The sequence below is a fragment of the Lissotriton vulgaris genome, chromosome 2_2 (assembly GCF_964263255.1).
Source record: "Lissotriton vulgaris chromosome 2_2, aLisVul1.2, whole genome shotgun sequence".
In the NCBI taxonomy this organism is placed as follows: Eukaryota; Metazoa; Chordata; class Amphibia; order Caudata; family Salamandridae; genus Lissotriton; species Lissotriton vulgaris.
The window spans coordinates 53,596,261-53,624,193 of NC_141688.1; the positions used below are offsets into that span (position 1 = coordinate 53,596,261).

Here is a 27,933-nt window from a genome sequence, read left to right on the forward strand (position 1 = left end):
ATGAGAGGAGAGACCATCTTACAATGAGCTCTGTAGCTTTATGCTACTTGACCCATTCAACGTGAGAGCACTTCTTAGGAAGCCTTCCTGTGCGGACACCTTTTCTGGAACTTACCTGGGAAATGCTAAGTAAGGATGTCACGATAGTGGAAGTGTATGGAAAGACTATGGCTTTTGCTTACAAACCAATCATGAAGGGGGCTATTGATATCGGCTCAGCTATATTCTGCATTCTGATTTTGGAATTTGTCATCATGTGCATGTTGCACCGTCTAAATTTCACTTGTAGATTTGGATTTGTATTAGTATTAGTACCATATCCTTTAACACCCTTGTCTTGAGGTGTTTGTATGTCCAACTTTTCTTGGCTTTGTAATAAACTTACTAAACTTTGGATCTGGTGTCTGCGTTTCTTTAGTAACATGGGCAATAGTAACGGTAATGTATAATTGGCTAATAATATTTTCTCCCCTCTGCACTTTCAAGCAGGCAAGAGAGAGCCATCAATCAGGGGTTCCAGAGTAAGTCTCCCGGCTCCTTCACCACCTTATCTTCAGAAAACTAGTCAAGAAGTGGCTCTTCCCCACATAAGCACAATACGCAAATGGAAATATACAGCATATCTCTCTGTATATAAGCATTTATTTGTACTATAGATATGTACCTATATATGTGCATTGCTTTGTATAAACGTGTAGAATAATTATGTTTAAAAACTATATATATATATATATATATATATATATATATATATATATATATATATATATATATATATATATATAGAGAGAGAGAGAGAGAGAGAGAGAGAGAGAGAGAGAGAGAGAGAGAGAGAGAGAGATATTCATTAGTTCTGCAAAACAAATGTACGTATTACTGATAGTAACATCATTCTATGTTAACATGTATATAAATCACTGCATACATAAGTAAATCTATCATAACTATTTATCTACAATTGCTTCACTACTGAATTACAACAAACTTTTTTTATATATATAAATAAATTAATTAAATTAATTTTAAGTTCAACAATCCTTGAAAGCCGGAGTTTATTTAATGCATCTTTAATTTACATATACTTACTTCCTTTATGCATTTACTTACCTTCCATTTACGTACCTCTCTCAACATATCCTCTACCTCAACTCTTTGACTCATCTCAAACCTCTTTCTACTACTCTTTATAATGCACTAACCTATTTCTCACCCTATACCTTTATGAACATATCCTCTACCTCCGCTCTCACTCACTACTATGATCCCCAAAATAACCCTATCCAAACTCTTCCCTACTCTACCCCTCCTTGCATTATCTCATACCTCTTTTACTATTCCAATCCCCCGAAACAAACCTGTCTAAACCCTTCCCTCTGACTCTTCTCCCTCCACACTCCTTTAACTCATCCCAAGCCTCCTTCCCTCTTCTATCCCTCCTCTATCCTTTTCAGACCAAACAACTGACTAACATATCCACCACTCAAATTACTGTCATATTTCAGTATACTAATTCCCACTAATCCTATATGGGTTCCGGAGTAGCGAGCTACCAGCTGAAAAAGCGCTTCAACACCCCATCATGGGTAGCAAGCGTTATATAAATGCAAACCTTTACCCTCTTCTATCCCTCCACTTTCCTTCTGAATCCAAGTAACTGACTAAAATATTCACCAATCAAAGTACTTTCATATTTCACTATACTATTTATTTATTTATTTATGTTCTTGTATAGCGCCTGAATCAATCCCGGCAGGGATATCTCTGCGCTTTCGCTCCTAGCAGAAAGGCTGAATCATGATCATATACTATTAGCAACTGTTTCTTAAGACTGAGTGAATAGATAAGTTTTAAGATTTTTCCTGAAGGAAAATTCACCACAAATCCTTTCTGGGTTCCAGAGTACCGTGCCACTTGCGCTTTGATGCCTTGTCAGCGGTAGTAATCGCTATATAAATGGAATTACAATACAATACAATACTCCACTCCACTCTACATCATGCCACTGTAGTCTACTCCACATTACTTTACTCCACTCTACTCTACTTAACTCTACTCTATGTTTACCCACTATAAGTCACTGCACTCTACACCACTCTACTCTATGCCAGACCACTCCATGCTTCTTTATGCCTGTCCACTCAACTGTACGCCACTCCACTCTACACCACTCCAAGCCCCTTTATGCCTCTATGAGCCACTCTACTCCACTCTATTACACTGCATACCACTTTAGACCATGCCACTCCACTCCATCCTACTCAATGTACAGCATGGCAAAAAGACATTGGCAAAGCAAGAAGCTCATGTATAGGCAAAACATATTGGTGTTGCCAATGCTCGTTTGAGTTACAGCATTGAACAGAAAGAGAGATGATGAAGGCTATATAAGTATTTGTGAGGGATCATAGCTCAAAAAGCCCATTGATAGAAACTTTTTATTTGGTTCTTTTGGTGGTCTTTCCACTGGGGCTTGTTTGTGTTGTTGGTTTCCCATTAAAATAAAAATGCATGTGACAAATGAGTAAGAAGTATTTACAATTTAAACATAATATAGGATTTATGTACACTGAAATTGGGGTGCACAAAAGAAAACTACAATTCTCTAGAAGTGTTTTTGAGCAATGGTCCCTAGATAATCAGTCCACAGTCTCCAGCTGTACCCTACCTGTAAGGGGCTCATGTTCATAACTCAAACTCAAAAATAAGTTAAGTATCGCATTGACATTTTAATCTGTTAGCTTTATTTCCATTTTACACAGTTTGAGCAGGGAGTGAAAAATACTGACTGTCAAGACTTTCCCACTCTACCACCAATTTACAGGAAAGGAACAATTGGAGACATTTCAAAACGATCCTTTCTCTCATTTTTTCTTTTCATGGAATATGCAGTTCCAATGTACAAGGGACATATGTGTATATTTTCCCACAATTAATTTGTAGAACTGTGCAACCTTTGTTAACTGGAGACATTTCATAAATACTTGTTTCATTCTTCTTTCTTCCAATGAAACCACTATTACATGATTTCCCTACCACATTACCTTATGTGATAATAGTTTGTTTCACCTTCTAAACTAGAACTCACTTATATCTCTTTCAAATCTCTTGCAGAGGCTCATATCACTCTAAAAGACTGGGTCGCTCTTACAGATTGCAGAAATCTGCTAGATCCACAGTACACATTTAATGGCTTGTTTATCACCCAGACATTTAGCAGGTCCTCGCGATTAATAAATAAATAGATTCAGCCTAAATGTCATTATAAATATAGATGTTGAGTATCAATGCATTCCCTTGTAGCTGAAGAAACATTCCACCACACAATGATTGGTGGAATTTGGCCATAACTCGGTGTTAAAGAGTAACGTAGAGTGACCACAATTCCGCCAATTTCACAAGCCGGACAAAATATTCCATCCATCCCTAGTAACACGGCTATAGAGCTGTTGTGCCTGCTGCAGGGAGCTATCGAGGAACTTGAAAAAGCACGAGGGTCCAACAAGTGATTCCTACAGACAAGATGAGGTTCATGGATGCTCTTAGAAGATAGCATCATGGTACAGTACCTTGCTGAGGAGAGTACAGATAAGAATCCAAAAAGCCCCGGGACTGGGAAGGAAAGCAGTCATTCAGCTGGCTGTGGGGAATACAAAAGGAACCAATTACTCTTGTTACAAGAAGGTGTTAAATAAGCACCACACTCTTTGTGTACATTAGATTTAAAAAGAGATTATACTAACATCGCAATGACATTGGTAGCAATGTTAATACATAATGGGAAGGTACACCAAAAGAGGAACATGCACAATGAGTAGAAATGAAAATTGTATTAGTTGAGACATTTTAATTCTGTGCTACAGAAGCCATGTTCTACCTGCATTAAGGCCGAAACACTACTATACCAATACACAGCGGTCACATCTTGAGCCAGCTGTGCGATGTAGGTCAAAGTAGGACATAAGTTAAGCATGGACACCAAAGGAAAACTTCCCTTGATTGTCATTCCTTTATTTCATGACTCCTTGTTAGTGAAGCACCTTCAAGGGAGGGGGGTTGTAAATATTGCTAATGTGTTTTAAAGTACTTTGAGCCAGTAACAAAAGTCAAAACTCGGTATCATAAAAAGTATTTTGACATGGGCATTTGGGGGTACATAATCATGGATATTTTTGGAAACCTTGTGGTAAATTGCGTATTTCAAAGCAGAAGAAGCCAGTAACATTGATCGTAATATGACACAGTCATACTTGATATTTTTAGAATAAACTTGTAGCAGATAGTGAATGTCAAAGAACACGGAGGCAGTAACAATGGTCAAAACAGGAATGGCTTTCAAAAATTGAAGGCATTTGCTTGGGGGTTTCTACCCATGAGAAAATTTTACAAAAACTGTTGTTGCCTGTTCGGCATTTTCAAGCACAGCAGATGAGATCATATTCCTTTAAGAATGCACCAGTGTCAAATGTTGCAAACACATTCACAGGTTCTTTAGGTCTCGATTAAAAGAATCTAATAGGACGTTCTAATATACCTATCAAGCTTCCATGCGGTATTGCCACTGGAAATTGTCCCTTTCCGGCAGGGTTACACTAACTTTTCTTCGCCTTTTTGTTGAACTGTATTTTTGATGGCTATAGATCTCTGTGGCCTTTGCCCATGCTAACCAGTGGTAAAGTGCTTGAGCTCCTCCTTTTAACAAGGTAAAATGTGTATACTCCTGATTGGCATTTATAACTTACCTATAAGTACCTAGTATATGGTGCCAAGGGGCACTCAGTACTGATATGTTAAATGTGACAAGTGACTCCCATTGTAACGCCCACTACAGTGACCATGTAAATATGACAGAGGCCTGCAATAGTAGCCTGGCTGTGAAGGTTTGTACTGCATATATACCTGCCAAAAGAAGACCTCTAACAGGCTTAACACCCTACTTGTAAATATTTGTAAGTCACCCCTAAGTAAGCCTTACAGTCATGTAAGACAATTTCATGGTATTTAAAAGTAGGGCATGTAAATGTTTCAGGTTAAACATGTCTTTACAGTGACTAGGCCCCAGAAGCTATTTTCATTATAGTAGGGTTAGCTGTTCCTTAGGAAATCATTTTGAGGCAGTATCAAGTTCAACAAATGTTACATCGCCTATATAACAGATACAAATTACATTTTTTGACTTTTTGAAATATTTAGGCCAATTCACAGGTGAAGTCGAATTTCTGTTAAATATTTTGGAAGAGTCAGCTTTGCTCTGCCTGAAGTCCATGAATGCAAAATGTGCAGTTTGCGCTCTCCCTTCTGTAAGCCAGTAAATGCATTTCATCAGATGTCAATGAGGTGTGAAATTGCTCCAAGAACATAGACATAAGGCTTTGGGTGTGGGGAGATGATGTTGTTGTACCCTTGCCAGGATGACATTTGGACTAGGCGCAAGGACTTGATTAACTTTAAAGAGGAGTTTTGTGTCACAAGCAAAAGTATCCAACATCGAGTAACTCTTGTCACACCAGTCAGAACAGTCTCCCTCACATTGAGTCTCTTATTGATATCAAAGTTTCAGATCCTGCAAAACTGTCAAGACCTGCTAGACAGGTCAGCTATTGTTTTTCATATGACAATAGGAGCACACTTCAAATGAGGGAAAAATAAAGTCAAACAATTTTAGTGTATCCACTATTTGATTGTGTTGCTGAAAGCTCAGTTTTGTTGTACCAAACTTCTGCCTCGGAGTTTGTTGGGAGAACAGAGACAGTCTATAACTGGACATTCGTGTTAGATGTGGCAGGACATTAGGATTGCCACAGTACACTCACCTTACTCACCTCCAGTCCATGAGCCCAAGTTTAGTTTGGCCGAAGACTTTGGCCAACTAGAAAATTCCCAAAGTGGGTAGGTTTAGCTTCTGGAACTTTTACCCTCGTGATAAGAGAGCTCCTCAGCCGTCATTTCAACCCACTAGCTTGTGCCAGGCATCAATGTGCCATTTCCAGGCACCCACTTCAGAACACAGTTGGGCCTGTGGAATATCAGAAGAGGACTTAACTTTCTGTCTGAGACCCAAGAAGAGGTTAGAAGACTGGACCTGCTCTCCTTCTTGTACCGAAGACAAAGACATGGACTGCAAGAGTCATAAGGCTGACATCTTAAAGAGGTCTTTTCCTGCAACAGCCTAGCTGACCAGTGGTGACCAGCCCTAGACCCGACCCTCCTATTGGGCTCTGCCTGGCACTTCCCTGGACTGGACCCTCCAATTGGCCTCTGCCTGATACTCCCCTGAGCGCCAGGTGGCTTTAGAAGTGTACTCATGTGGTGGATTGGGACTTAGTCAGAAGGTAAAATCTTTAACCTGGGCCACTCCTGTTTAGTGTATTTGACCCATGCTCCATCATGGTCAGTGTCAAATTGCGCCAAGCTCCTGTTCTACCATGACCACTGACTATCATTAGAAATTTGTGCTTCTTAGTGCTATTGCTAGTTAACATTTAAAAAATTCAATTTCTGTTTACCCTTATTGTTTTTTTGTCATTTTGGTGTCATTTTGTTTGGCACATTTACCCACATTTTTCTAACTTGTCTTGGGATTCATATTGTTTTGCATTTGGCTTTATTGCTGTTTTATCACTAAATAAATGCTTTACACATTGCCGTTAATTTAAGCCCATCTGCTCTGTGCCATCGCTACCATGATGTTGAGCTCAAGTGAATTCTGTGATTTCAGTGGCTCACCCTAACAAGGATTGTGGTTATTTGAAGTAGGTGCTCACCCCCGCAACTAATACCCCAATTTCTTACAGTCACGTTCATGCCACTAACAAGTATTGCAAGCAACAATATAAATCTAGAAATCCAGTTTGCAATCAAACCTTTCCCGCAGTCCTCATCTAAGACTGCATCAACACAGTGGCACTCTGGAACGAGGCATTTTGAAGTTGCTGAATGCCTCCCTCCAGAAAAGTATTGCACAAAAAACCTGAAAGTATGACTCCATAATCCTGTTGTGCAAAATACTGACAGCTGACTCCAACAGCCCAGCCAACTAATGTCCCTTTCCCAACATCACGCATATCATGGAAGCTAAGGTCATGCAACAGGGTGTTATGTCATGGGGTTGTAAAACATCCTTCATGACTTTGGTTAGGGTTTAGGGGTGACAGGAGCACAAGAGCTTCTTTTGCTGTTGTTAAGAACCAACCATAATACCATATTTATAATAATAATAAAAACATTAAAAATAATATCATTAATATATATTCATTATATTATTTTATTATTAATAATAATAAAACCATAATTCTGCTTGACCTACCAGCCACATAGCATGCAGAACAAAATGACATGCTATTTACTGTATTTAGCACTGGACAGAGATCACAGTGACATCTCTACAATGGATCAAAGGCTTCCTATCAGGCCATGATAAATAAGTTAAAAATGGCCCCACCACTTCCTCCACCAAGAAGACCCACAAGGCTATTTCCTAGCACTGCTATAGTTCTCTTTTGAAAAATGGAGCCTGGAAGGGGCACTGGCGTAACAAAACTTGAGGGGCCCCCTTGCAAGTCACATGGAGGGGGCCCCCTCCGGACTAAATCAGAAGACCTCCAGCCAGAGTACGGTGCTGAGGGGGCAACTCGGAGCTTGGATCCCGCCGCACTGTGGGGCATGCGGGGGCCTGTGTTACGCCACTGGGTAGGGGTCATCAAACACAGGTCCTTATAGGCTCCAATAGCTCACAGTTGCAAATCAAGATCAGATAAAATACCTTCTGTGAGAAGGACTATCTGTTCCTGTATGGATGAAAATCATTAAAAAAAAAATCTATCATAAATATACGGGATAATGGCTCCTGGGACCACAAATCCACTGCAGGAATCTGTGTGTGGCATTGTGGGCACAGGTTCAAAACCTGCACTGTGAACTCAGCCGTCCATCTTCCGGAGGCCAGGAAAAGGAGTATTGATTAAGTTACAGTTAGAATTTGTTCCATAGCATATACGTACCCACAGGTGGATATATGCTTCACAAACATTTGATAACTTGTTAACAATCATCATAGTTTAGATTTAGAACTTAACTAATTTCCAGTGGAGGTAGTTACACCTCCTGAGTCTGGTTTTTCCCAGTTTCTACAAGGCTCACTAAACATCTACTTTAAGTTACAAATAATAACACTTACAATTAATTTACACTTACAATCATATCTGTCAATAAAAGTCACTATGTTCCAATCTAGGCTTTTTAGACAATAACATTGTGTACTTTCTGACTTGTAAATTCACATTGCGCATTATAAATATGAGCCTAAAAGTCCCATAATGCAAACTGCTCTGAGGTTTCTATAAGAAACTGAATGTGATCTTTGCAGAGTATGCCTAATTGGAAGCTATGTACAAACACAATGGGAGGTCCTGGCATGTAGAAACACAGATTCAAACACACACTCATACTCATGCATTGACACAGGCATAAAGAGATAAGCCAAAAAGAGACACAGACATGCATGCATAACACCATGTTTAATAAGCATCAGCTCCTGGGTCTTAAAAGGGTCCTACCTTTACTGAAGATGAACTATTGGATTTTGCTCAGTTGAGTGTGAAAATATAATCAGGGGCATAGTGGAGGCAGTGAGATTTGGGAGGCGTGAATCTCAAATTTGCCAACTTAAACAGCAGTGGGTCACAAGGTGAATGTCTGAGGTGAACATGGTTTGGACTGGATTGTTCCCATGAGGAGCAGAGGAAGTATTGATTTGAAATAGGTTTGCTTCTGGGGCGGATTTAGAATTTGGTGGATACACACACCACTGGATTGGTGTCAGAGTATACTGTCCGCCACTCTCAAGGTCCACTGGCCTGATTCAGTTGGGTGGACTGCAAGTGTTATGCTGATGAAGTAAAATGTTCTGCATCAGGGTAAAAACTTGCTCCGACGGTTCAAAAGAGTAGAGGCTGTCGGAAGTAAGTCATCCCACCATATGGCTTACTTAGCTGGCCCTGTCCTATGTTTTGTGTTTTTTAATGAGTCACCACCTGGCATATCCTGGTGGCGAGGGATTGTAAAAATAGAAAAATTACCCCAACACCATGGAAGAGATCATCCATGGTGTGGTGATATAATTATTTGTTTTTTACTTTTCTAAAACAAACTTTCCTAAAGGAGTTGGTTTTTGACTATAAAAAAAACTTCACAAACGTTTGATTGTCAGCTGTCATGTTTGATGGAGGTAAGTGTCAATTTTTTATCTTGACAGGAACCGCTATAAAATTGGTTCCTGCCAATAAATAGAGATGTCTGCAGGGCTGGCGGACATCTCTAAATTTGGCAAACAGATTAAAGTCCTCTGCCACTCCGTCAGCAAAATTCCAATTCCATCCCCCGGCCTAGAGTAGCACTCTGTGAAAAACACCGTTTTGGAATGGTACCGAACATGTTCCTCGTGGTTAGACTATTTGTAAACATTTGTCCCATCACATTTTGGGTGTGTGAGGGTCAGTAGTATACCTAAAAAACAGAGATCGTTGTAGTTTTCCAAGCCTACTTCTGCCAATGTTTTTGAATCCTAAAAAGTTGCCCATTTTGCATTAATTTAAGGAGTACTTCTATGTGTGTAGATCTGCTACTTTTTTGTAAACCCGTCACTAAATATATTTAAGTTCTTGATTCCAAAAAATAAACAAGTTAAAACCTCTTGGTGAAATGGGATTAAGAAGAAAAACTAAAACTGATATAGGTGACTTAACTCAGGGCCCCAGACCAAACTAGCAAGCCAAGAATGTATTTATTTAGGAGTTTCACACCCCAAACAACCTCTCTGTAGCTAGGCACCTGGCAACACTAGGGTCGGGTGGCTTACACGGCAAACAGGCAGTGTCAGAGGGTCTGATAGGCCAGAGTGCGGGCCAGTTTTTAGCTGTTTCTGGGCCTAAACAATAAACAATCTCGTAAACGTATAGGCAACATTAATGAAGCAAAACACGTTAGAAATTGTGACGAACTGTGGAACTGGATCTGTATTTTGAAAACGAGTTAGGTTATGCATAATGTGTCACTAATTGGTGTTGGCACTGGGCACATTAACATTTTTTGGTTAATTAATGTTGCATATAAGTTTGAGATTGTTTATAAAATTGCTTGTATGACGTCTCTGCTTACAAATAATTGTGTAGTAATTGTTTTTTTAAAAACTACCATAAAATAACGTTTATGATCAGTTGAGTTGTGCTTAATCTATTTTGATTTATGGTAATTGCCATTAGTGATGATCACTAGAGGTCCATTGCTCGGCTTACAGTCACGTGGACCAGTTTTTTTTTACTGTTAATTTCCCTCATTTTAACAGAAGTCCATGCAGTCTTCCAAACCTTGAAAACACGTACGCAGCTTTTCTTTACAATTTATAAACTGCCCCGTTTCGCAAATGTTGCCCGGTTTCTTGCTATGAGATTCGCTAATGGGGACCATTTTTATTTTGATGCCCAGTTCTGTTTTCCGTCCCAGTCCGAGGCTGAACAGGACAAGCTAGGGTACAAATAAACAGCTGCAACCCTTGCAAGCCCCTTACTCCTGACCCGGAACAAACGTTATCCCCCTCTTCTGCCAGGCACTGCTGATCACAGGGACTCTGCCTGCATATCTCATTTCCTTTCCGTATCATGAAAGACATTCTTGGCTGGATAACAGTTCCCCATTGTTCTGGTTAAGGACCGCTCACTGAACTTGGCCCTTGAAGGCATTCATTTCAAAAAGACGAAGCTTACCTGGATATGCCGCGGACCTCTTCTCTACAGCTCTAATGAAACCTCAGAGCTCTTCTCAGCAGGGGCTGGGCATGTGCAAGCTGTGCACCTGCACAAGGCCACCACGCCAATATATATCCTTAATATAATAATCCTCTGAGGATGGATACATAATTGCATGGCGGCCCATGGCAGAGATTTGGCGGCCTCCAGCTCTGTTCCACTTCCAAACCCCCCTCTTCACTGGCTTCAGCGCTCCGCCCGGACCCCCTCTTCCGTGGCCCCCTACCTACGTTCCCTGCCCAGGGCCGCCATGAGCCTCGAGCTGCCCCTGTTCTCAGAAACAAAATATATTTCTATTTGCTCTTAAAATTACTGTTCAACATTGGAATGACAGTAAATGCCCATGCTCCAGGTACTGAGAGAATGGCCACGCCTCCTTGCTGGTGACTGTGATGTGCTGCTAGAACGTGGCTATAATAGGCGCCCCAGCCGCAAGTAAGCTCGGGACACAGCTTTCAGTTTTACTCGCGTGGTCCCAACTGCCAGAGCCGGGCCACACCTCTTTATTATATAGCCGGCGTGTGACGTCACACACCAGCGCCAAACAGCGCCCTCCGAGCGCGGGTAGACTGCACCGCTATCCGGCCCGAGGACACTACATTCCTTCCAACCTTTATCAAATAATAAACAGTTAACAAGAATATGACAGAGTAGATCTCTTACCAGTTCTTAGAAGATTCCAGTCCTTGGTTCATCACACCATGAACCCTGCTAGCTGTGAAGATGGAGCCGGGTTGCGTCTTAGGTCATACCCGGAGTATTCGCCCCGGGAGGAGGGCAACGATGGGGTCTCTTCTTGTGGGTCTTCCCCCTCCGGAGATCTTGGCTGGGTTCTGTCTGGCGTTCCCCACAGCTCAGAGGTACTCTGACCTGACACAACGAGAGTCCTTTCGAGGGTCATCCCCTGGTCACCATCCGGCTCTACTTCCTCCGGTCGATGATTAGGTCTGGCGTCCAGGTCGTCCGCTGACGATGGCTCTTGAGTTCCAGCATGTACCCTCTTGAAGAAGGAGATGTTGCGGGTGATTTCTTCAGCTCCTCTTCGGGCTGTTATTAAGGTACCAGTGCGGCGAGTGACTGTCCAAGGTTGATGCCCGAATATAAGCCGGAACTTGCTCCCGGGGTACCTGTCCTTAACGTAGACTCTGAATGTCCGACACTCTGGCTCGTCGGCTGGCGCTGGCCTGGTCATTGGAGTTGGTCCTGTTGGCTAATGTTTTTCCGGCGTCAATCCGAGACGGGGTCCAGCTTGGGTGATGTGGGATGGTATCTCGTACTACTCGGCCCATGCTTGCCGGCCCCGGAGCTGCTTCAGTCGTGAGATGGGGTGTCAGCCGATACTCTCGCAGGAAACTGTATATGGCTCTTTCCAGGGGTGCTTCATCCGCATGCACAATGCGTATTACCTTGTTAAGGGTGCGCCATCAATGATCACCAGGGCATAACGACCACCTGGGAGGTGTCCGAAGTCTATGCTGACACATTACCATGGCCGCTGCGTGTTGTCCTCCGTGATCACGGGGTGGGGTCGATCTGGCTGGCCTGATGCTTGGCACCATGAGCACGTCTTGACCGCGAGTTCCACTAGGGAGTCTAATCCTGGAACCACACTTTTGCCCTTAGCCTGCTCTTCGTCTTCATCATGCCTTGGTGTACTTGATGCACGAGATCCACCGCTTGTTGAGCAAGACTTGTGGGGATCACCAGTTGAGGACCTCCGAGTAGACAACCATTGCTGTCCACCGACAGTTCGTCTCTCACTCATGACGGCTTCCAGGACAGTTTTTGCTTGTGGCGTCCACCTAGTGATGGTGGATTGAATGTGGCGCCAGTTGTTTGATTGGGCTGCTCCGATGGCTAGTTGCAGATATTCGTCTGTCCGGGTGGCTTCTACGATGGTTTCCCGGCTTATGGGGAGAAGCCGCGACCTCTCAGACACAAACCGGACATACTCTTCCATGTCCTCTGCATCCTCTTCTTCTGCTCTAGTGGCGGCTCTTGGATGTCGTGATAAGTAGTCCGCTGGATTGGAGGACCCTGGCTTGTATTCCACTTGATAGTCATACCCTTGCAGCTGAAGGATCCATTTTTCAATCCTCGGGGGGAGGCTTGGATACTGACCCCTGGAACAGGGGAATGAGTGGATTGTGGTCTGTGGATACGGTGAATGGGTGGCCATACACATATACATGAAAGTGCCTGCAGGCCCAATGGATGGCGATCGCCTCTTGCTCGATTTGCGAGTATCTCTGTTCCGTGTCCGTCAGTGAGCAGCTCGCACAGGCGATCAGGGCCCATTCTCTGGCATCCAACGCAACATTGGTGGGTCTGGCTGGGTCAAAGTACGACAGTGTGGTGTCGGCTGACAGGGATGCTTTGGTGTCCTTGAAGGCTTGCTCCTGTTCTGGGCCCCATTGCCATGTGGTGGTAGATTTTGTCAGTTCCCTGAGGGGCTTCGTGAGGTTGGACAAGTCGGGGACGAACCGCCTGCAGAAGTTCACCATTCCTAGGAAGCTTCTGATTTCTGAGAAGTTAGACGGTGCTGGGGCTTCTTGGACATCCTTCACCTTGTCGGGGTCTGGGGCTACTCCTTTATCGGAGAAGGTGTAGCCAAAAAACTGATCTTGTTCCTCAAGAACTGACACTTTTCTTGGTGCAGGGTCAATCTGATTCCTTGATCCTTTGTAGGACCTTGCGAAGTCGGCGGTGGTATTCTTCCACCGACGAAACATATACTAACAGGTCGTCACTCACGTTCAGGACTCCCATAATTCCACTAGGAACTTCACGGACGGTGTTTTGGAACGCCTCCGCGGCACTTGAGATTCCGAAGTTCAAGCGTCGGTATCTTCGGAGACCGACGTGCGTCGAAAAAGTGGTGATGTATCGAGAGTCTGGGTGTAATGGCAGTTGGTGGTAACCAGATCGTAGGTCCATTTTCGAAAACCATTTTGCCCCGTTCAGCTCCCCCAAGATGTCATCGATGGTGGGGGGTTAGGACACGTTCTCTCTTCACCGCGGCGTTCGGGAGGTGCATATCAACGCAGATGCGGACCGGTCTGGTTGTTTCGGCTTCCGTGCCACTACGATCGGGGACACCCAGGGGGTGGGCCCACTGATCTTCTCGATAATCCCTTGTCTCTCTAATGCCTCCAGTTCTTCTTCGACCTTCTCCCGCAGATGGAAGGCAAACAGGCCGGGGTCTCAATGTGGCGAGAGAGACTTCATTCCCTTTTAGGCATCCAATGCCTTTGAACACGTCTTCAAACTCCTCCATAATGACCTCAAGTTCTTCCTGTACTGCCAATGGCGAAGGAAATTAGCTTTAGCTCCTCTGCTGATTGCCCACTCAGCAGCATTCTGCTTCCTTCTTGGGTCACGTACACCGTGGTGGGGATCTTGAGGTCCCGGTGTTTTAGCTCAGTCTTGAAACATCCCCAAAGCGGGATGGGCTTCTTTTGTCCGTACGCGAACACTCTGATTCTGGCTTCCTGCAATGGTGAGCATGGGCTTAACTGATTGTATACATTCACAGCCATTAGTTAAATCGAGGCCCCAGTGTCTTTGGTGGCCTCACATCCTGATGGTGAATCTTGTACCTGCACCTTGGAAGCCGTCGTGTCTTCCATCGTGGCTGTTCTATAGCAAGTACGTAGTGGACTCGGTAGTCTCCCACGTCATCGTCCATGTCCCCATCGTTGTGTGCTTCTGCTATCGCCTGTGCTGCTTCCTTTCACAGTTTCGTGGACCGACATACCGCCGCAAAGTGGTTCATCCATCCGCAAGAACTGCACTACTTCCCTCTCGCTGGGCAATCTTGCATGCTGTGGGGCACGCCTCCGCAGTAGCCGTACTCCTTTTTCTTCTCTTGCGGTCTCTTGCCTTAGGCCTGGCGCACCTTAGGCCTCACTACGTTTACCGCTTCCACTGCGTTTGCTTGCTCAGTCTTGATGGGTCGGTGGAGGGCTGCCTCCATGTGGGACGCTCTGGCTTGTGATAGCTCCTTCGATCTGCCTATGGTGAGGATATCAGCCAGGGATTTCCCATCTTACTGAAGGATGTTCACTCTGAGTTTGGATGAGTAGAATCCTTGGATTATCTGCCCCCGGATTTCTTCCTGTTCATCCCTAAATCCGCATGTACTTGCCAGTTCCTTCAACTGCCTATGGAATGTGTCTAGCGACTCCTCCGCTTCCTGTTTGGCCTGGCGAAAAAATACATCTCTCGTAGTCTCTGTTCGCCATAGGTTCGAAATGTGAGTTTAGGGCGTTCAGCAGAGTCACGCAGGTTTTGGGTGTGGCCTCCACTAAGGTTTTGTATATGCGGGGGATATCTTTGCCTCCCAAATGGAGCAGCAGGGCCCTGCGTCTGTCTCTGGCTATGCCCGCCCCTTCGAGGTATATCTGGAGATGGTCAGTCCAGTCTCTCCACTGCGGGGCGAGGGAAGATGGGGCGCCATCAACTGTAAACGGCTCAATGGCCAGAATCGACGCTATTTTCGCGCAGACGCTCTCCTCGATACGTGCCTGGCCTATCTCCTGGGCACAGTAGGTGCTGCTTCGACGAAGGTGACACGACATGCAGCCAGGGTCCCCTCTGCTCTCTGGGTAGCACGCTCTACCTTGCCCTTCTTTCACCAGAGAATCGTGAAATGCCCGAGGCAGGGCTCAGGCAAGGCACTTATGGACACTTCCACTCTTCCCAGGCCACCTCAGAGCTGGGAGTCATCAACAGCCCGGGGCAGGCCTTGCAGGATCACCACCGCTGGCCTTCACCGATCTAGCAGAACCCCTGTGGCTCTATGGCCCTCTTCAAAGGCTCCAAACCACTGCTGGGGACCGAGTGCACACAGCAAAGCACGTGGGCTCATTTACCGCCTTGTCGCCAGTGTGATGTGCTGCTAGCACGTGGCTATAATAGGCGCTGCAGCCACAAGTAAGCTCGGGACACCGCTTTCAGTTTTACTTGCCAGAGCCGGGCCACGCTTCTTTATTATATAGCCGGCGTGTGACGTCACTCGCCAGCGCTAAACAGCGTCCTCCGAGCGCGGGTAGACTGCACTGCTACGAGGCCGGAGGACACTACAGTGACTAGAATCTCCAGTCTCCTGCACCAATGGATGCCTGCCCTCTGTCAGAAGGGACTAGGTTCATAGTAGGAGAGGGCAGATTTTAACCTTTGCATGTCTAACCAAGTCCAGTGAGAAATACATTCCCTTTTGCATCACTCCTGCCATCCTCTGAAGTCAGATGCAGGAAATTGTTTCGCCTGTTGACTACTACCCCTGATTGACAAGGCTACTAGCCCTGAGTAAGAAGGCTACTAGCCCTGAGTAAGAAGGCTACTAGCCCCAAGTGACACTGGGATAACTACATTTTTGCCACTCCACAAACAGCACAGTTACCTTTCCCGGCTGCCTGAAATCAGCCTCGGAAGAGGGGAATTACGCGGTTTTGTTTTTAGAACAGGGTGAGCCAGAGGCTGGGGAGAGCCACATTTTTTGTTGCTTTTATTTTTTTAAACCTTTTCAGTTTTTTTTAGTTCGTGAAGCTGATAACGCCCGAAAAAGCAAAGTACTAACTTTTGTAGCTTGAGACAGACATGCTTTTGAGGAAATATTTCCCGATGCCCACTCAATCATCAGTCTCTGTGGTGAGTGCTCCTCCATAGGGCGGCTGACGTGTACAGCACCCTTGAACAGTTCATCTATCCTCTCTAACTAAAGGGTTAAAACACCAAGGGAACAAAGCATTACATTCCAAATGCAGCATCCTCATTAGATGGTCATTCACAGGTACGAATAGACAGATGTTGAGTGTTTCTTTATTCATCTGTAAAATGTATGCTTTACATGGTTGTCATATTATTTGTAAGAAATTGGGTTACTAGTTGTGGGCGGGGGGACAAAACCCTACTCAAGCAGCAACCACAATCCTTGTCAGGGTGAGGCACATGAAAACCCCAAATTCACCTGTGCTCAACCCAGTGGTGTAATGAAATTTGAGGGCCCCCCCCTGCAAGGTGCATGGGGAGGGCCCTTCTCCGGATTTTATCAGGAGCTCTTGGACGAGAGCACTCTGCTTCGGGGCCCCCTGCAAGTCGGGGGGCCCTCGCACCGCAGAGGCTGCGGGGGCTTGTGTTACGCCCCTGGCTCAACCCTCGGATAACTTGGTACAGATCAGTAAGGCTTAACTTAGAAGCAATGTGTCCAGCAAAGGCATCTCCATTAGGGCTGAAGAGCGCCACCACCACCCACAAATAAAACCATAATAAAACGGGTTTTGAAACTGCTTTATCATCATTTTATTTTAATCCCCCTGGACCTGCCCCCAGGACTCTGAAGAGTCGTGGGGGCGGGTCCAGGGGATGACACTGTGGAGGGGGAGTGGTAGCGCACTCCCTGTTCTCTTCACTGCGCATTAGGTGTTTGGCCAGCCCTTTCAGACTGGCCAAACATCCCATGCGCAGTGAAGCTTTCTCGAGCTCCAGCAGCGTTGCTGGGGCTACAGAAGCAGGCACAGGCTCCCAGTCTGCCTGGGAGCACAAAGTCATAGCACTCAGGCCAATCATGATGCTGCTTTCTTGCAGTGTCATGATTGGCTGCAGTGCAGTCTGGGAGTCCATCCCAGAAACAAGAAGAGTGCGATGGAGCGGACAGAGTCGGCAGCGGCAATCAGCTAAGCTTATTTTTTTTAAAAGAATAATAATTATTCTGTTTCCTGAAACTCCCCTAACCCCCTCCACTCCCCCACCCCCACCAACCCCACCCAGCTCCCTCCTCCGTCCCCCAACTGAATGTGTAAAGTATGTATGCAGCACTTCAACAGTAATAAAGTGAGAACATAACACAAGAAAAACCCAACATCAATTCAGAAAAATAGAATACATTTTAATAAATAAATCAAGACTGAAACAACTAATATCTAATCAGTAGAAATGGATATAAAAGCAATTTGGAATATTTATGTGAAAATAGCACCAAAAAGCTTAAATCACCTACTCTGGTTATCTGGTCGTGCCTGATGGGGACAAAGTCACAGGTTTAGGTTGACTGCAATGGAGCGCAGGCTGGCGGCTACAGGGACCCACTCAGGTCTGATTGAACACAGTACCTTAAATCCTGGTGCGTGGTCTGCGCAGAGTTGCTTTGCAAGACTTCTCATCATCTGGCGTTGGTTCTGATGTAGCTGTGCAGTGAAGCTTTGCTTTAGTTTGCATTGGTTCCAGAGAGCTGTGTGGTGTAGCTTGGTAGAGCTTTGCGTCAGTTCTGATGGAGCCTGCAGCTGTGCAGCGAGGCTTTGCGGCCATCAGTTCTGATTGGGGCCCCAGCCGGGCTGACAGTAGCACCTTCAGGCCGACTTCCAAGTGTTAAGGTCTAAGGTGGCACCACTTGGCAGGGTAGGACTCACAGATGGCAGAATGCAGGTGCTGGGTTCAAGGTTGTTGGAGCCTTCTGGTTAGGTGGACAGTCAACTACCCGTGGAGCCACTCTGGAGCCCTGGGTTCAACAATTGAGGTCCAGTCCTACTCAACCTGGCATGAGGGCAGCTGGTCAGCACAGCAAGGCATCTACTCCTTTAGTGTTGCAGTCCGGCAGAGTGGCAGTCCTTTCAATAGCACAGCAGTCATTCCTAGCAGAGTATCCACAGGTCAAGAAGTGTAGGGAAGAGTTTGTTTCCCGGGTCCAATATTTATACCTGGTACCCAGTTTGAAGTGGAGGATGCTTCTAGAGGTTTCCACCCCCTGAAATATCAGGCACACCCTCCTCCCAGTTCTAGCTCCACAGGTTGCAATAGACTAGTGACAATCCATTTGTGAGAGTGCTCAGGCAGTGTCTTTGTGGTGTGCAAGTATGGTAGGTGACTGCACCTCCCTCTCGTTTACTGAGAGGGGCCGTTCTTGCCAACACCTAGCTTCCCTTTGTCTCACTGTCTGGGAGCAATACATAAAGACCAACTGCCAGCTACATCAAGTCATGTGACTCAGGAAACAGGCTGCAGGCACCAAATGAGAAGGACAGAAAATGCCAACTTTCTAAAATTGCCATTTTCAGAATTGTGACTTAAAATTCGACTATATCACTTAGAGTTTTAAATTACAATTATTTTTTTTACATCAAACTCGACATTTCTACCTGATCTAATTGAAAGTTATCACTTAATAAATGAAATCAGAGTTTTTCACTACCAGGACATGTAAAAGTTAAAAGTGCATGTCCAATTTTGTAAATACAGTGCATCCTGCCCTATGGCCTTTTTAGGGCCTACCGTAAGGGTGATATATCTATTACAATGGAAATGTTTAGACCTAGCAAAAGGCCATTTTGCCATTTCAAGATGGCAGTTTAAACTGCACACGCAGCCTGCAATGGCAGACCTGAGCATGTTTAAAAGGCTACTTAAGTGGGTGGCACAATAGGTCCTTCAGAACTAGTAGTAGCATTTAATTTACAGGCCCTGCGTACATTTAGTACCACTTTACTAGGTTCTTACAAGTAAGTTCACTTTGGCAATTGGGTGTAAGCCAAGTTTCCAATGTTTAATAGAGAAATCACAAGCACATTAGCACCAGTCAACGGTGGTAATGTGTGCACAGTCTTAAAGGCCAAATAAAAAGTGTTCAGAAAACATGAGAGTTAAGGCAAAATGTTTGGGTCTGAACCTGCAGAGAGGGTCAAGTCCAACAGGCCCTAACACCAGTAGGATTTGCTCATGAATAACAAATCTGCTTGTGCCAACATTCAAGGATAAGTGTGTACTGGGGATCATATGTAGAAGCACATTTCATGTGGCAGTTGCCTATCAAGGAGCTGAATGAGCTAACCAAGACTCGGGGCTGAGGAGAGGAAACAGAAGGAATTGTGTAAAAATAAGAAATCAAATTCTATACCAAATTTTGCAGGTTGTGGTCAGAGGTTTTTCTATTCAGGATCTGGGGATACAGATCAAGTACCTGCCAACATGCCACAATGCCACACAACCACCATACCACTTTGACCCTCAGGTAAATACTGTCCAATAAACTACCCTGATCACGTGATGGATCCCACCAGTAAAGCACATTAGCAAACCCTGAACCCCCTCCCTTCACTCACACAAATGAAGAATGAGATAATGTTCACACATCCACACATTTTATTAATGCCAACTTGGGTTCATAGGTAGTTAACAAGGTTCTAGCTCTTCAGCAGGCATCTCTAATGGGACTACCTGTAACACATATTCCAAGAAAGCTCACACTCAAAGTCCAGAGGACACCCCACGTACCTTCCATTGATGACCATAATTAACCTTGTACATGCCTGAATTAGTCTGAAGTTTGCAACATCATGTCATTATGTGGAATACACGCCACTGTGGTAATCCACAATACAACATGGCTAATATATTATTAGACTACCAACCTGTGGACAGCCTTTAAAGTAATCCAGCATGAGCTTAGTTCTAATGAAAGGCCACTGACTTCAGAGGATAATGTTAACTGATATCACCACAGCACCATGAGTTCAAGTAATTGCTGAACATTGCAATATACAAAAATGTGCAGCATAACAAAGTTGATCTGGTCGTTCACTGACACAGGACAAAAGGCTTGCAGCCAAAATATGGGTCTTGTTTGAGCAACTGCCGACTGTTTATTGCTTCACATGTCCGTCAGACAAAGAATGAAAAGGAAGCCTGCAGTCCAAATGGTATATGAGATTGATTTACATACATGTGGTGTAAATAAAGGTTGAGCACTCTTTTAAAATAGCCGAGACTGACTAAGAGCAATTGTTGTAGGATCCATCCCTTTATTAAATTTAAGTAGAAGGTTTTATTGACCTCTTAGAGTAGATGCCTGTTTTAGTAATTGTACTTTATTGTATACCACCATAACAAATGAGAATAAAAAATGAGCCAATTTATTATTTATGATGTGCTTTAATACTTATAGAGTTGTATACAACTTCATAGGTATTTAGATGGAATTCTACACCCAGGACATATTCAAGTGGTGTTGAAGGGCAAGATGCAGCACCTCCATTACATACAGGATGGTTTTCATACAGAAAATACATTTTCCCTTAGAATTTAAGGAAAGCGCATTTAGTTCAAATTAATGTATCGCCAAAGTTTTCTGCTGCAAAATCCTATATTCTATAATAATCTGCAGTGGGCATGTAATAAATATAAATATTTTGTGTACTCTAAACTGAAGTGATAATGAATGTGTGTGTCTAGTTGATAAGATTTGTATTTCCTTACTGAAGCAAGTAAGTAGAGGCACTGCAACCCAACATACAATAAACCAATTGTAGTACCAAAAAGGTTTATTTCTGTCCATTTATTCCCAGATGATGTAATACATGCATTTCTCAAGATCCCAGAATCCTATTAAGCCTTTAGCTGTTGAGTGCCATACCCATGCTCCTACCCAGTGCAAAGGACCTAGAAATGTGGAACTTTAAAAACACACAGTGGCTCCTCACAACAAGTACATATTAATACAATCTGCAGTAGTAATTAAACTATAGCCATAATTGCCACCAGGTCTTGGGCAAGAGAGAGTCATATTAACTTTGAATTCCAACTATGAAGGTGAACGACAGACTAAGTAAGGGTCTAAATATTTTATGAATGTAACCACACCGATTCAGTCCTAGCGAAGGGCTGATGCCTGTCTCGGGATAAGGGAACACTTGTTTATAGATCAATTCTCCCTTTCAAGGATCTCCAGCTTTTTCCTGCTAACAAGCTCTTCTTTTCTTTTAGACTTCGATGATTGGTTCAGTTAATGGTTTACCTGCTGCTGTTCTTTTTCTTCTTTAGAAGAGTCTGTAGGTACTCCAGGCAATAGCTGCTCTCCGTAATCTAAGTATGGAATACAAAGAGGAGATGTAAGACCCATAGCCAAGGGTCTATGTCATAGGTATAAATAATGAAACAAATAGGTGTACAGTCATACTATCCAAAATCTCCTTGAGGGCCCTTGACCCAAGAACAGATCAGACAGTGAGCAAAACTGGCACTGGACCAAAGATTCATCAAACATACATGGTTCAAAAGACTGGACCCTGCATGAAGCCAGAAAACCAAGAGGCACTTATTTGTTAGAGAGACCCTTGAAACACAGATGCTACCAGGTATTTATGAAAGATGAGGCTACCCGGGTACCACCCACTATACAAGACCAAAGTTAGAGACACATCGACAAGAACAGATCCAGTGAGCAAAAAAATCACATGGATTCAGAAACTCACAAATCATGCAGATAATCATTGACTTTCTATGAATGCCGATTCGAATAAGAAATGAAACATGCATCGTGAGAAAGCTAAACAAAATACTCATGCAGTAAATTATAATACATAAATATAATACAAGCATGGATCGAGTATCTCAAATATGTGTGATAAAATCAAAGAGCACAGGAACACTCATAAAAGAGGATCTAATAAGGAAGTACCTGTATATAAATCTTTTCAGAATCATGAAAGCTTTGCTGTGCCAGAAACCATTGAAACCTACATGGAATCAGAGACCCATGATACACACACCAACTTAGAGACCTACTTGAGTTGTGAAGGTTTAAATACCTACGAAAAATACTTGATAGAAAAGACACCTAATGCACTTGGTAGTAGAAACCGTCAAATATACATAAGTAACTTGGCCTATAAGACCATGGAATTACCACAGTCGTGAAGGCATATGATATGGGCGTCATCAGATGCCTTTTGTCTGAAGAGAAATATGTACTTTGCTGCCAAAAAATACCTCTAAAAAGAACACTGATCAGGCATGATGTGCAGAGAAATCTATGAAGCAGGCATGGTTTGAAATATACCTAGGCGTAATTTTAATCGCATCTGAGAAATTTACATTATTCCAGAATTTCATGTCACATAAAGTATGTGGAAAATTCTTGAATTTGCATAATTTTTGCACACAGAAGACACATTTGAGAATGTCTAGCCGGGTGACATTTTCTGCCCAAACCAGTGTCCTGCTGGTATCTCGTGATAGTTTTTTCCTCACATGTAAAAAGTAATTCAAGATCGCAGCAAACTGCATTTAACTATAAAAGCATCAATTTCAAACGTTTTGTGAGATTTAAAAAAAAAATTGTGATTTGGCACACCCGTAGTTTTCAATAAGAGTGATCAAATCTGTAATTTACTCTTCAAATTTTGCTATTATAAAGTTTGTTATAGTGCAAAGGATTGAAGAATGTCAAAATTCCTTGTAAAAAAATTGCAGGAGTTTTCCAAACACAAACTTTATTGTGGGCCAATTCTGCTGCAAAAGTGTGCGTTTATAATTCCAAAATACCGATCATTGTGTAATTTTTTACCTTCCATTGAAAGTCTGATTAGAAAACTGGATGAAGGAAATGCTTCACCTGCACCTCAAGTGCAACAATTTCTAGATATTTTTCTTACCAGAGAAGGGTTGCTCCTAGATTTCTGATAACGGCTAGTTCACGGAGTAAGTAGACAGAGAAGCTAGCATACTTCACATGGATTAATAGCAGTGTGATGTTTTATAGAATCTGAAAATATACCCATGTTCTTAACACATTCTGTTATGACACTTGATTAATCCGTATTTAGGTAGTGCACTGCTGAAAGTTTCTGGGTATTGGGAGTAGCAATGGAATGGAATACCTGAAAAGGGATGCTGCCTGTTAATGATTGCGTCCATATACCTTCATATAGAGCATTTGGCAATAGTTTGTAGGTTTGGGTTGTGACAACACACCTGCTGCCCATACCTATTGCTTACAGTATACATACAGTGGGATTTGGGTCCACCCTTTTCAACAACTGCTTTCTTCGACTACTTTCTTTCAAACATTGGTTTGAGATGTTGTCAATCAGGTCTTGATTCAGCCCAGCGGCTTATTCATCTCTTACCTAATTGAGGTATATTCTTACTTGGTTCAATATGGCTACTTGGTGTCTGTAGTCCTTTCTTAGTGTCCCTGCCTTCTCTACCTCCCATACTACCTAAGAGTGTTCTATCTTGTGTGTGAATATTCCAGCCTTGGCAGTTGATGGTCTGGTCAGCTGTGAGGTTTACTGCTCTGCTGTCTTAACCTGTCTAACTTAATAAATATATCTTAATAACCTGAAGACGTGTACTGCTGCCTACTTAACCTATTTACAACACTAATGTTATAAAATCTTGAGCTTTTATAGCCGCATTCCCTTGAAGTAATGTAGATTACATAGTTTTTCCAGTCATATTTTTTTTTAACTCTCTAAACTTCAGAACTTTTAAAGTCCAACTACATACATCCCAATTGTGCTCAGAACCCTATTTAAAGTATTGTTATTACATTTCCAACATTCAGAAACAGCAACACTTAATACTACAATTATATGGTTGCATAATATCATGGGGGAGCCATCGTATTAGCTGCATTAACTAAGAAACGTTTAGAATCAGACATACTTTCAGTCACCTCGGACAGCTACTTTGCAACTTTATCACAGCATGGCACAATCTAAGGATATTCCTATTGTTTTCCTTACTAGTATATTTATTTGTCCTTTTCTTAAAAGAGTAGGTCGCCGAGCTGTCTAATCTATAGTTTACACAAATGCACAATCACTTATATATACTGTCTAACCTTAATTTGGCCTAGCAGGTAAACATCCATGAGGCTGACAATTGGCTAGATACAATTTTCGCAACTTATGACCTGGTAAGTCTTGACTCTGTTTAAAATTACCACTTACAACGCAGGCCCTGATGCCGCCACAGTACATCCGAAGAACCACTACAGCATGAGTTTCAAGCACCGAACTTCATGATGCCTGACTTCAACCCCACTGCAGCACCTATGGCCCCATGGTGTGACCTCGACACTGCGAAGTTGACGCCTCATGGCTTGACCCTCGACACTTCATCAATCCTGCATCACCAGCGGAACCAAAGCCTTGCCACCAATGCCATATCATCTTGCCACCAATTCCACACCACCTCCCCTGTGCCTTGCAGCATCCCGGCATCAGCGACTCAACAACTCTGCAGCTCTTCAAGCAACCAACTCCTCACTGGATTCAGTGATGCCTCATCTCAATTGTGCAATGCACGGTCCCGAGCACTGACCTGCCAACGACATGCACCAAGAGTAAGGCACCAAGGCTGCACTGGTGTCAGCAACATTTCACCTCCCAGGCCAGGGCCGGTCCTAGCACTTCTGGGGCCCCGGGCAAAAGGGAAGATGTGAGGCCCCTCTAATTTTCATGTAAAATCCAGTCGCGGCCAGCATGACTCGCGGGTGGGAGGTCTTGCAGGGGTTCGCGCGGAGGGTAATTTAAAAATAAAATAAACTTACCTTCCCAGGTCTCGCGTCATCTCTGCTCCTGACCTGCTCTCTTTCTTTCCTGCCTCTGGCAGGAACAGGAAGCAGGCAGCCTCCCTCTCCTAAGCCAATGACAACGCTGCAATGGCAGCATTGTGATTGGTTGGACCGCCGACCAGCCAGGCGCCTATGGGTAGGAAATTTTCTCCATGAAGGGTGCATTGGTGCCTACATGGAGAAAGGCCAGAGTGTGCATGACTGTTTGGTGGGTCCCGGAGGGCCGACCAACAGTCAGGGCCTTTTTCAGGGGGCAAGGCAATCCTCCCCTGCCCTAAAGCAGACCCGCCCGCCCCCAACCAAACCCTTCTGCTTTCTCGCAGTGCGAGTAGCAGAAACATAAAATGGTAGTTTTAGCATTTTGTGTTTCAGCTTCTCGCACTGCGAGAAAGCAGTGGGGCAACGCACCTCCGCCCTAGTGGAGGAACCGCCCTTGGTAACATCAGAAGAAGTGACATCACAGAAAGTGACATTGAAGGACTATTGATCTTATTTGGCAACCCTGAAGAGACCTAACATCGATATCAGTAACATGGACAAAAAGATAAATATACAAATGAAATAAGTCCATATATTTTAAAACTGTATTAAATGGATTACATTTGTCATATTGGATGGAAAAGCTAGGTGCAGGTCTCACAAAGATGTATAATATTTACTCCTCTTTAACTGATTGTTTCCAGATGAGTGCATGACACAATTTCCAGTTCTGACTCATAAAGGGGGGAGATCCTGTGAGGTAATGATAGCGCTGGGATGCCTGAGGGTAGCAATGCGCTTAACAAGAATTAATAATAATAATATTAATAATGAGGGGCGGGATCATTCAAAATATAAAATGACACAAGAGAAAACCTCTCACACCATGGATATAATTTCAAATTTCAAAAGGCTCCCTTATCTTTCTGTGCCATTATTGTGCTACCTTAGGATGACATTAATACTTCATAATTTGTTTTAACATAAATCCTCTCTTTCACCAGTATCTCACACACACACATGCTAAGAGACGTAGGACAATCTTTTTTGGGTGTAGGCTCTTTACTCGCCAGAATTATGTTAAGTGTTAAACACAACACATATAATAAAAAACATAAGGCCCAAGGGAGAGAATGACATTTGGACATCACAGAACAGGATCATGGCTGCAAGGTGTAGGAGAGCAGGCCTGCCGTCGCGCAAGCAAGGCAAATTGTGACTCCACACTACCCTCTGGTCACTGACTGAGCAGTAAAATACATCCATAATTTGGGTGCATTGGACAGATAACCCCAAAAGACTATGGTCCCATTGCACTTTCTACGCTATTGATCGCTATGCCCTGCAGATGTCGCCTCTTGCCGTAAGCATGGAATTCATGAATTTGTGCTTCCTCTCAGCATTGGACGATGACAGTGATGCCTAGGGGAGGGTGGGCCTTCCGTGAGCTGCACAGCAGTTCTGGATCATGGCTCTGCAGTGCAAGGGAGTAGGAACCAGTGACCTAGTAATGTTGCCATGAACCGTGATGCAAGAAAGAGCCCTGGTGCCACTGCACCTGCTGCACTATTGTTAACTACACCCCCTGAGAGAGGACCTATGGGCCTCATAGCCATGTCCCAGTGCTGCTTATCTCATAGGAGGGTGCCTCCTCTTGTGAGTGTCCAACCATGGCTGTGATGCCCATGGGAGGGAGGGCCTCTCGCAGGCCTCACAGGTCTGTAAAATGGCTGGGAGGCCCATGATAGAGAGGGCTGTAGCACACCAGTGGTGCCATGGTGAAAAGTGAAAGCATCTCTCACCATCGGCCACTGGCTGCACAGTACAATAAAGCCATAATATTGAAAGATTGAGCTCTTAATATGCCTGAGCCTGGTGCCACGCCACCTGCTGCACTACCGATTGCTATTCCTCTGTTAGAGACACATGCACAGGGCCAGGGTCCAGCACTGTAAATTAAATTTTAATTGACCCAGGGGTGGGGGCCCACACAAGGAGTGCCCCTCTCGTGTGCCTCTCATACATGGTGTAGCATTGAAAGGATTAGGATAGACCCATAGGCCTACCAGCACTGAAGTATGGCTATGAGGCCCAGGGGAGAGGGGCCCTCTGCAAGGCCTTTCAGTGCTACACCATGGCTTCAAGATGTGGACCCCCACCATGAGCCCGAGATGTAAGGCCCAGGAGAGGGTGGTTCCATCCCCTTACATGCACAAAGTTACAGGCCTAAACGCAAACTACAACAAATGGCCAAAAAAAGGCTTAGCACGGGGGAAAGGCCTAGCAGCAAAGGGAGTTAAGGACCTTGTACCCCCCAACAAATCACAGTAGCCAGTGCTTGAACATGGGTGATGGAGTCCAAGCAAGCTCTAGCCTAAGATTTTGTACTGGGATAGCAGAGCTTAGGCTACAAACTTTGTGTAAAATCTTCCCTTTGTACACATTTCAAATAGGCCAATTAAAAATGGGCATATACTCAAGGGAATACCTTGGGGTAGGCAACATTTTTATTTTATATATTTGCATTCGATGTTTAAAGTGTTTTTCTCTCCATAGATTTGTTTAAAAAAAAGTTGTAAAACGTAGCCTATGGCTTAAACTACTAGACACGGTACTGCCCAAATAGACATCATTTTTCACAATCAAGTTTTTCACAACTACTAATTAAAAGGAAACACTTTTTCCCCTCAAAGTTTTGTGGACGCGTAACATTCATGCACGACTGAAATGAGGAGTAGAACACTATGAACTCTACACCAGTGGAGCCTGAAAAACACTTAACATTTTTAACTGACCTGACTC

General features: G+C 43.9%; 1 protein-coding gene across 2 annotated transcripts in view; it reads right to left on the minus strand.

Annotated features, from left to right (window-relative positions):
- Positions 1-27,933, minus strand: part of STRA6 (signaling receptor and transporter of retinol STRA6) — a 391,743-nt gene that overhangs the window by 128,665 nt on the left and 235,145 nt on the right. For both annotated transcript variants that reach the window (XM_086959278.1, XM_086959276.1), the window contains 2 exons: positions 21,586-21,653; positions 3,567-3,637 (listed from right to left, as the gene is read on the minus strand). In XM_086959278.1, the coding sequence (XP_086815404.1) occupies positions 3,567-3,637; positions 21,586-21,653 (139 nt within the window). The remainder of the gene's footprint in view (positions 1-3,566; positions 3,638-21,585; positions 21,654-27,933) is intronic.